This window comes from Durio zibethinus, chromosome 4 (genome assembly GCF_047325235.1).
Source record: "Durio zibethinus cultivar Kanyao isolate XHJ-2024 chromosome 4, ASM4732523v1, whole genome shotgun sequence".
NCBI lineage: Eukaryota > Viridiplantae > Streptophyta > Magnoliopsida > Malvales > Malvaceae > Durio > Durio zibethinus.
The window spans coordinates 29,964,402-29,974,652 of record NC_143165.1 but is presented as its reverse complement, the minus strand read 5'-3'; the positions used below and the strand labels follow the sequence as shown (position 1 = coordinate 29,974,652).

The 10,251-nt window shown below is 35.0% G+C and overlaps 1 protein-coding gene across 2 annotated transcripts; it reads right to left on the bottom strand.

Annotated features, from left to right (window-relative positions):
- Window positions 1-318: 318 nt before the first annotated feature.
- On the bottom strand, window positions 319-9,839 carry LOC111288221 (paired amphipathic helix protein Sin3-like 4). Of its 2 annotated transcripts, XM_022879012.2 has the most exons (24): window positions 9,467-9,839; window positions 9,186-9,368; window positions 8,455-8,613; window positions 8,180-8,366; window positions 7,998-8,096; window positions 7,713-7,880; window positions 7,316-7,628; window positions 6,840-6,976; window positions 6,460-6,535; window positions 6,347-6,376; window positions 5,841-6,112; window positions 5,590-5,744; window positions 5,100-5,227; window positions 4,742-4,996; window positions 3,534-4,229; window positions 3,329-3,420; window positions 2,178-2,828; window positions 1,983-2,083; window positions 1,761-1,899; window positions 1,520-1,672; window positions 1,251-1,414; window positions 1,063-1,171; window positions 754-936; window positions 319-636 (listed from the first exon to the last, which is right to left on the bottom strand). In XM_022879012.2, the coding sequence occupies exons 2-23, from the start codon at window positions 9,260-9,262 to the stop codon at window positions 763-765; spliced, it is 4,335 nt and encodes a 1,444-aa protein (XP_022734747.2). In that variant the 5' UTR covers window positions 9,263-9,368; window positions 9,467-9,839; the 3' UTR covers window positions 319-636; window positions 754-762. The 2 variants fall into 2 exon arrangements, with proteins under 2 accessions (XP_022734747.2, XP_022734751.2); XM_022879016.2 differs by lacking the exons at window positions 9,186-9,368; window positions 9,467-9,839 and having other exon boundaries at window positions 7,316-7,573.
- Window positions 9,840-10,251: the final 412 nt, after the last annotated feature.

Genomic DNA, 10,251 nt, shown 5'->3' with positions numbered 1-10,251 from the left:
TTTTTATATTTAGCCTTTCTCCAATAAAAAAAAAAAAGCACATATATAATAGGAATTAGGACGGTAAACAATGAAATCAATAATATGATGATACGAATTGAAGCCCCTATTTTTTGTTATACATCTATAATTTATCCTTGAGATGTCTCAAACAATATCTTCAGAGAGAAAAATAGAAACTAATTTGCCAAACTTCTGATTGAAATTTTTATTAAGAGATATGATGCAGCGGCAGAACAAAAGAAAAAAAAAATACTCCGTTTATAGGTGTAAAACTATCGGTAATAAGAGAAGCAGAAGCAGTGGGAGCCCAAAAGATGAGTAAGAAAAATTATGGTTGAACGGATTTTGAACAATATGATCTGAGGTATTACAGCAGAAATGAATATTACCTCTATGTAAATGAGCATGGCTCAAATTCGGAAATACCATCAACTTACAAGATATAACTACAATTAAATTTTAACCTCAATCCCTTTTACTCGATATTTCTTATTTGGTTGGTGAGATAGAAAATATATGATACTACATTGAACCATGATTTCAAAAAGGGCTGTGGCAGCTGTCTACTCTTTCATCCCAGCGCCTGACTGTGTATGTAATGCATGCAAAACCCAACTAACAAAACAAAGAAATCTGAAGCAAAAATTATGTCAGAGCATGTGTCATTTTTTCACCTTGGGATAATTTAAATTGGAAAAAAAGAATGGATTTCAATACTATTAACTACTTATGCCACGGATTTAGACTTACCATATCTACTTAAGCCATTAAAGTATATGCCAGTAGCAATCTCTGAAATCGCTGTTGCCTTCGTAGTCTAATTGAATCACCATTTGAAACTGTTGCCCGGTTATTGCATGGGCCATTCTGAATAGAGGCTGGCTGCTGTCTCACTTGAAACAAATAATCTTCCGTATCTAAAACATAAGAGACCTACCAGGTACAAATTTCACTCATTAACTTATTATATATATGTATATATATTCTCAAGAAATACAACCGTTGTGGCATCAATAACTTTCATCACAATGAGAAGGAATTTATACTAATATGATATACCTTGGAAGAATTGCAAGCAACCTTGCACTCCAAACCATTAACTACTTTAAGTCCTGTCACCTGGCATGCTGAAGAAAGCTCATCACCACTCACACATTTGCGTATATTCCTGGAAACACCGCATTTATATGTTGTCATGATAACTTCATAGAATAAATGTTGAACAACTTTGTCTATTGTCAATGTACCGCTTCAAGAAAATCCGAGGCTTCTCTTTTTCCTCGGGAACAACCGATAGAAAGTCATTGTGCAAATACACTGCAAAATTAGGGTCCATGGAAACAGCTGTCACTTCAGGGTTATCATGCCCATAGTCCATAAGCTGAATGGAAAGACAAGTTGATGTGGACGACTGCAGTCAATGAAATATAAGATGCAGAGTGCATGTGAGAGTTCTGTATCAAAGATCAAATAAACAATGAATCTAAGAAAAATGAAAAGAAAATGTAAGACTTACACATTCAATACGATATATATTTTCGTCATGGAGGAGAACACGGGCATTTTCATGACAAACAACATCAACGAATCTTCCAACCTTTCTTGATTTCTCATATGCATATAGTTGAAGAAGCTTATTGTCCATTTCATCGCTTGCAATGGCTTGAAGCTGAGGCAAACACCACAAAGATGAATAAATTGCAGTCAGAAACAGAGGGAAAGAAAGGAAGAAACTTTGGAAAAGAAATTAATATTACCTGTTTGACAAGTTTATATATCAGCTTATCCAGCGTGAATAGAACATATGACTGAGTTCCAATGATAGCTCGGCAATCATCCTCAAATTTTGTATTATCAGAAGAGCCATCAAGTAAATTGTAAAGTGCACTCATGAACCTATATCATAAAAGAGCTGAAATTACACATGTACTGACCACTTTCTAAAAATGCCTGCAGCACCATAAGTTAAACTAAATTACCTGGCATAAAGATCAGTAGGAGTTGGATCACTGGACGCCCTCCATTTCCTATCTGCAGATGTTGAATTAATCTTTGCTGATTGTATTCTCTCGTACAATGTCTGTTGAAATTGTGTAAGGGATTACTAGGTTGATGAACATACAAATATCATTAAGGTTACTTAATTATTACGACTTCAATACAATGATACATACTTGGTGAAGCCTAAAAAGCACATAAAATGAATCATTTCCATAAAAAACCCGTGAATCCTTCTCATTCTCTTGTAATGCTGAAGGGACATGCTTTGCAAGGGGCTTTACAGTTAGTAGAAAACGTTCTGAAAATGGTAACAATGTTCCATCTCCTTCCATATCATGGGCATCAGCAATCCCTTCAGCCTCACCTTCACTCTCCACCTTATTATCATGTTCGTCATGGTCTATATCTTCCACTTGTTCCTCCCTTGATTCACCTTCACCAGAATCGCTTCTAGAAACCTCACCATTCTCAGAAGCATTCTCACTATCCTCTGATGTCCTCTGAGCACTTTCCTCACCTTCGTCATCATCATCAGCATCAGCATCAGCATCATTCTCTCCAGCAGCCTCTCCACAGCACACTTCTTCCTCTCCTTGTCTCTGGTATTGTCTGTTCGCTGCAGCATCCTTCACCTTTTGGGCAGTCTCCAAAACAGCTTCTCCATAATCGGCAAAATTGTCTTCCTCAAAATCCCCATTTGGGGATAACTCTCCTTCTTCCCTTTCAACTTTTTGTTGTCCAACAGATTCTTCATTATATCTGTGACTTTTATTGCCTTCCATCGTCCCATTTCCAGATAAGATTGGTCTAGAACAACTGCTACCCTGCAGTATGCATAAATTTCAAGCACATTTAACAGTAGAATTATAACTGTCAAAATCCAAAACTTATAATTTTATTCCTACTAACCTTCTGACTTGAGTCAAGCCAGGCTGTCCAATCACAGAAAATACGCTGGCTAATGCTTTACTTTTATGTACAAATTCTATAGTGACGAAACTTTTCAAAGATACCATCACAAAGTCACATATTAGACACTTCATGAGGAAATTCTACCAGTCCATTAAATTACCAAAAAAGAAATAGCAGGAGATGAGTCATTAGTATCTAGGCATACAAAGTCTAAAATGATAAACCTTATAGATCGGTTACATATCTAAATGGTCAACTAAAAGTGCATTTTGCCTTGTTCCAGTATCCATATCAAGAATGAGCATCAACCACTGGCAACATAATAGTGATAACAATAGCAACGCAAAGCAAATAATTTATTCCTAATCTCAAGGGTGTATTCAAACTGATAGCCAAATGACTTTTGCCATACCTCTGATGAAGGTAAATTTTCATTACTCGACTTTAACTCAAGTCCACCCTCAACAGCAGCGTTACCAGGTCTGGAAGGATTAGCACTAAGACCTTGCAACAAATATATATCTCAGCATTCTAGTTAACATTTTAAGAAAAAGGAAAAATAAAGGAATAACTAGCATGACATAAAAAATGAAACTATTTTAGAGGCCTTAGCGAACCTGAAGTATTATCTACACTAGTTTTTCCATTGCTTTGCTCCACCCCAGCAACAAGAGATGCATTCGAATTGACTAATCGTTCAGTAGAACTGGCTTGTTTGCTGACCCCTGATATTTCATCACCATTAGCTGGATTAAACTGCATTCTATCTTGTTGAGGAGCATCAGAAGAGGAATCATTCTTATGACCAACACGATTTGTATCAGCAGAACCATCTTGTTGGATGCCATTATCTCCATTCAGCAACCAAGACCTATGAGAACTTGATTGCTCAGGTGCAATACTTTCATCTCCATTTCTGGAAGGATTTAAATGTTTGGAATTCATGGCAACAGTGGCAACACCAGGGCTCCCCTCACTCTCATCAACACTAGCAGTACCATTTTTGACATTGCTGTTCTTAGCCTTAACAACATCTTTAGTGTCCTCAGTCCCCTGAGGACGAGAAGGAACACCAAGCACAGGTTCCAAGAAGGTAGTCCATATTTTCATTACTTTATCCAACTGTTCAGTTGTACACATTTCTCCACAGGAATATTTGATGAGCTGATAAAGATCTTCATGAATTTCGGGATCAGGGTATTCAAACTCCAAATTTGCAATAATAGGTCGTCTGTTTCCAGCAGCAATAGCAAGAAGCACGTCATCTTCTTTGTGCTTCTTCTCACTGATTTCTTTGATCTCAGCCAATAGTGCTGTAACAGATATGAAAAATGTGCAATGAAAACTGATAATATTCAAAGCAGCTAAGTGTTATACAATTAATTACTCAGTTAAACCACCAAGATTTAGGATTATTACTAAGAGTCAAATATATACAACAATTTTCAATTTGTAAATTCATTTCCAGTATAATAGAATCTTAAAAATACTAAAGTTGTCCTGAATGAACCAAACAACTAAAAAAATACAGAAAGAGATGCTGTACATGTAGTTTCAAAAATAAAATCGATCAAATATGCACGAAGTTACTTCCCAGAGGATGAAGAATTGGAGGAAACATGAAGTCACTGATAATAAAGGTTTTCAAAAATACTCTTTGTTGCTATTCATGGTAAATTTCAAACGATTACTTAAAACAAATAAAAATCCTGTTGCATGTAAACATATGAAATATATAGTCAATGTGATCCTCCTAGATACCAATATATCCAACAATCAAGCTCTAGATCTTTTTTCCCCATTAAAAGGACAATGCAGAAGATACCTTTTGTGCTTAAGTTCTTGGAGTCCTGCTGCTTAAAATAGAAGCTTCGATGATCAAGCGATTTATGATAATTCTTAGCATAAATTTCAGCCCAAACTTTATTAAAATCAGAACGACATCTAGCCCATTCCTCTTGTTTCTGCTTCAAGCGGGTTAAAATAACTGGTAAAGCAAGATTGGCATTCTTCCTTAATACATTCATCACATCAAGTCCATGGTCACCGTATAAACGCTCAATGCACCTAAGATTCAGAGCTGCAGTGATAATCATAAGAGAACAGCTATCAGGTCAAGAAGGAAAGGGTTTGCTATACAATGCATATGCAAATATCTTATTCCTTGTTAGTCAGCTTATTACCTGTGAAGTTCTCTTCGATATGAATTGGACTGTCTATTTTGATTGTATTATTGTTAATCTTTTCTAATAGTTCTTCTACTCGCTTGGTTGTTACATTTACAGACTCTAACAACATATCCAGTTCAAACCTGACAACAAGGAACAAAGTTAATAATTACCAAACTAATTATAAGTGAAATATTAAAATATATTTTAAGCAATCAATAGTGACATGAAGGGATGTAAAGTTAAGCAAGAGCAGGCTCACACACACAATTTATTCCAAATAGTTAACAAAGCCATAAAGGGTTGTGAAGTTGTGTACATACACCCATGAGCACAGAGAGGATAAAAACTCCACAAAAAAGGTAATTTTACAATAAAAGTTTAAGTGATGCCATAACACACAAGCAAAAACCCAAATAGACATAAAGTGAAATAAAACAACCAACCATGTATAATATGGAAAAACATGGGCAAAATGCAATCACAAGCTAAGGGAAGATCCAACCTGTCATCTTCACACCGAAATAGGCTTTCTTCATACTGGTTTTTGCGCATGTGTTTGAAAGAGTAATCTTCACTCCCTGAAGTAACAGAAACCCAATGATCATTGAGAACTTCAGAGCCAAGCTCTGTTCTCTGGCTTGCAGAAGGTATCGGATACTGCAAGGTATTAAACAAGTAAAGTAATTTATAAGAGCATCAACATATCCTCCAGATCACAATAAAAAGGATGAGCAAGAAGCAAAAACTGCATACATTCTTTGGAAGAAGTCGATAACTAGGAGTGCACCGTTCACAGTTAGAAAGGTCAAGTTCATTAATGGGTTTTCCCATGTATTTATCCTTGCTGGAAAATAAAGAAATCCTATGACTTCCTAAATCTTTATTGCCAAAGGAACTTTTATCAAGTCTACCCCTGTCTTGGGTTTCACAGTCTCTATCTTTGATCCAATCACCCTTTTCACTATCTCGATCTCTATCCCTGTCCATCTTAGCTGATCCAGGTAACAGTCCATTCCGCAAGATCTCTGCAAGCATAATAACTTGCTAAGAACTTTGAACTAAATGTTATTAGTTCAATTTGGTTCTATATGCAATATTTTGAAACTCCACCAAAAGTAGAGGTAAGTTCAGTTCAACTATGATGCTTCATTAGTTTTGCCAACATGAATCTACAATTGATATTAATCTCTGCTTTGTGATAAACTACAAGGAACTCTTAACTAAAGTTGATAAGAGGAAAAACAAATAGTTTTACTTACTTTCACTAACAAAATCACCAAGCAATCCCTCTGCGTAATAGGATTTGATTAGTCAACACTGAAAATGCGGAATTTATATCAGAAAACTCAAAGCTTTTGTCTAAAATACATACCATTCTTCTCACATTGCATCAAAAATTTATTGAACCCATCCATCAGATCTGGGTAACTTCCAAGCAAATCATTAACCTAGTACAAGAAAGGTTTCGAAACGTTACTAGCTTAATTTCAGTCATCTCTCTAACTGAAAGCTTTTCATATATATCTCAAGGACTTATATCAAAGAATAGTGATACTAAATAATGAATTTTTTGGGTAACAAATATTATGATGTTGAAACTCTGCAAAGTGCTTAGGTCAATTCAAAAAATGCTGCCTTTGAAATTTGGGAATAACTTGAGCTTTTTTCAGTTGAAAAACTTAATAAAACTTTAAGTGTTCCAACTTAAATATGTAAGATAAACTACAAACTAAAGACGTCTATTAACCATACCAATGGTTGCAATTCAGTGCGTGAGATTACTTCATTGCTATAGAGATGAAGGCACCTCAAGAATTCCTGATAACGATCAGGAATTCGTAACTTCTCCTTCACCTTATCACAGAAAGCAAACTCCTGATTATACAGACCTGATATGAAAGGAACCAAGTCAAAGAAGCAACATGACAAGGCAGATCAAAAGGCATACAATAAAATTTTGAAAACTTTACAACAATCCAATTTTTACATGACGATCATACAGATGAGAGTTGCCACAAAAAGAAAACATCCATTCAGGAAAAGTATTGCTATTTGCACAAATGGTATTTCCCTACTTCCAGGAATAATAAGCAGATAAATGAGGAAATTAAATGAAGAATAAATTTTTAAATGTGTATAGCAGCCCCTCCAAGAGAAATATTAAATTAATATGATGATAAAATGATACCTATGCCCATAAATGTTTAACTGAGAAGCAGAAAACTCACTTTTCTTTGCATTTTTATCGTCATATGCAGAGCCATCCCCAACTTGGTGCTGTTCAACACCTGAGTCTTCACCCTTACGAGCAGATTTTCCGCTCCGTTTATGTGGAAACCGTATGTTGAAGTCTCTGTTGCCATCATTTTCAAAGTCTTGGTCATCCTGTTCTCGGTCTCTCTTATCTCTGTCTTCTCTCTTGTCCCTTTCCTTTTCAACACGCCTCCTTTGCTCTTTTTCTGCTCCCATTATAACTCTATTGTAATCTGAATCAGGGCATTCCATGCTAAGGTCAGCATGCGAAGCTGTAGTCCTATCTTTCTGCCAGATATTCTCAAAAATCAAATGTTAGCCATATTTTCGATATGTGATCTAAAGTGAGTTAAGGATTAAGCTAAGAGAAACCTTGTCAGCAGGCACTGCAGGCATTGTAGGGATAGGAGAGCTCCTGTCTCGGGGTATAGTGTTTCTACCAGAGGAAGCATAATGATTGGAGGCTGTTTTCGAGGTATCAGGCAGAAAATGAGTGAACTCAAAAAGCAGATCTGGGTGGTCTTGGAAAAGGGCAGCAACCTATAAGGAAGTGTAGTTTCTAATCATCAAAATCCAACATCCTAGGCAGTAGATAAATCCATACTAAAATGCGAAGAGGGAAAACAGAGAAAATAAGAAATATATAACCCAACACACCTCCTGGTAAACGTCAGTTATACACTTGTTTTCTTTTCTATACATGTTCAAAATGTCTAAAAATGACTTATAGACATGGTCATCACCTTGAAACCTTGTCTGCAAGAATCCAACAATGAGATCACAAACTTTGCATGCAAAAAAGTATCTCATAAAATTCAGATATGACACAAAATTTCTACCTTAATCTTGTTCACAAAATTAATAGCTTCTTCAAACTCCACTGGCTTCTTTTGGGGAGGTTGTTCATCCCCTTGTGGGAGGGTGATCTCATATCCTTTAGGCAAAAAGGTATTGAAACCCAAAATTAGGTTTTGATACCCTTTAAATAATTCCTTCACCCTTGCTATGACACCTGCAGTGTCAATTCTATACTCGATATAACATTACCACAAGTCAGAAATTGCTTTACACAAACACTACCAAAGGATAAAGAAAAAAACCATAATGATCAGACCTTTGAGCCTTGAAGTCTTTCATTACTTCAAGAAAGTCATCGTATTTCTCCCTTTTCTCTTGAAATATGTCTTTAACCGCCTTGAGATATGCCAGTGCATCATTTGTTGTTAGTTTCTGTGCAGTTCCTGTCCCTCTCACCATCTGCAGTTGCCCAGAGCTTCATCATTCAAAAACATAACACATCGTGAGATTAAAGCATATTTCCAGTAAATCATCACACATTATTTTATATGAAATGAAAAAAAAAATGTCACTATCCCCTGAAAAAGTAGGTCAGCAGCCTGGGTCATCTAACCTTTTTTCACACACGATTAAAACCTTATCTTAAAACCATACATAAACTTCACATAAGAAAAAGTCGAAACGTGTCCATCCAGAAAAAAAAAGAATATTTACTATTTTTGCTATCTCCAAACATTTTTAAAGAAAATGAAATTTGCAGCCATAATTTTTAGGAAACCAGAAACCTAAACCCAAAAAAAAAAAAAAAAAAGATCTTTCCATCAAAGGTGCAAAGATAATTTACAATTATAAGAAAACTAATATAAACTAAAATTAAACAACCAAAAATACTAATAAAATCCACTAAACTAAACAAGAGAAAGAAAATCAGCGATAGTAATTGACCTGTAATTAGAAACTTAATCTCATTGTTAACTTTCATGATGAAACCACGAAATGTAAAATAAAATAATAATAATATAAAAAGAAGCTAAAGTTTGATTTTACCCTTCTCCTCGAGAAGAAACCACCGGTCTTTTAAGTTGAGAGCCACCGATGTAAACCTCATCTCTAGACCGCTTCATCTCTTTCTCCAAACGAAACAAAAACCTTTTTATTATTATTATTATTTTTCTTTATTTTCACCAACAAATCATGCTTTCAACTTTGATTATCTCCATACAGAAAATCCTACAATCAACAAAAAACACAGTCGTTTAAACCAACACAGAGCAGATCTCAAAACCAAACAGAAAATCGCCAAACGAAGAAAGTCTTTTCGTCCTCACCTCTCCAACAGATCACCACCAAAAAGAATTTTTTGTGTAAATTCACTTTACTTGCAGATAAAGGCACGCTAATGGAAACAATTTCCAAAACAAAAGAAAAAAAAAAAAAACCAGAAAGTAATTTTCTTAAAACTGCCTAAATTGTAAAGATTAAAACAAAAAATCAGTGTTTTTAAGCAAGCTACTCTGTTTTATTCTCGTGATTGTAGCAAAAGCGTTTGAGAGAGGGAATTTTACAATGATTAAAAAATTTTCTTTCCATTAATTTTTTTTCCTGTTTGCCTTCGGAGAGAAACAAAGAAGAAACAATGTTATCGTTCTTTGTTGATGTTAATTTTGTAGAGAGGAAAAGAGCTTGAGAATTGTGATATATATATATATATATATATATATATATATATATATATATATGTGGGGATGTAAATCCTACCTAGTGAGAAGCGGAGGAAGGTGGTGTGGGGATAGCCGGTTGCTTTTGCTTGGATTTACCGGGTATAGGCAGTTAATGTTAAAATTGTAGATAATAACATTAGGGCATGAAGATGATTGTGAGAGTCAATTAAAGAGCGTACTAAGCACGCTCCATGTTGATGAGGATTGGAAGTGTAATGGTAACTTGTATTCTTTAACATTATTTTCAGTGGATCGTAATGTTTTTTAGATTAAAAGTTATTCTTTCATTGTTTCAAAAAATCATGACTAAGATATTTGTTTTAATTATTGATAATATTTTGATTTATATTGATGACATCTTACTGTTCTCTCCTGATGATATCTCTCATGCA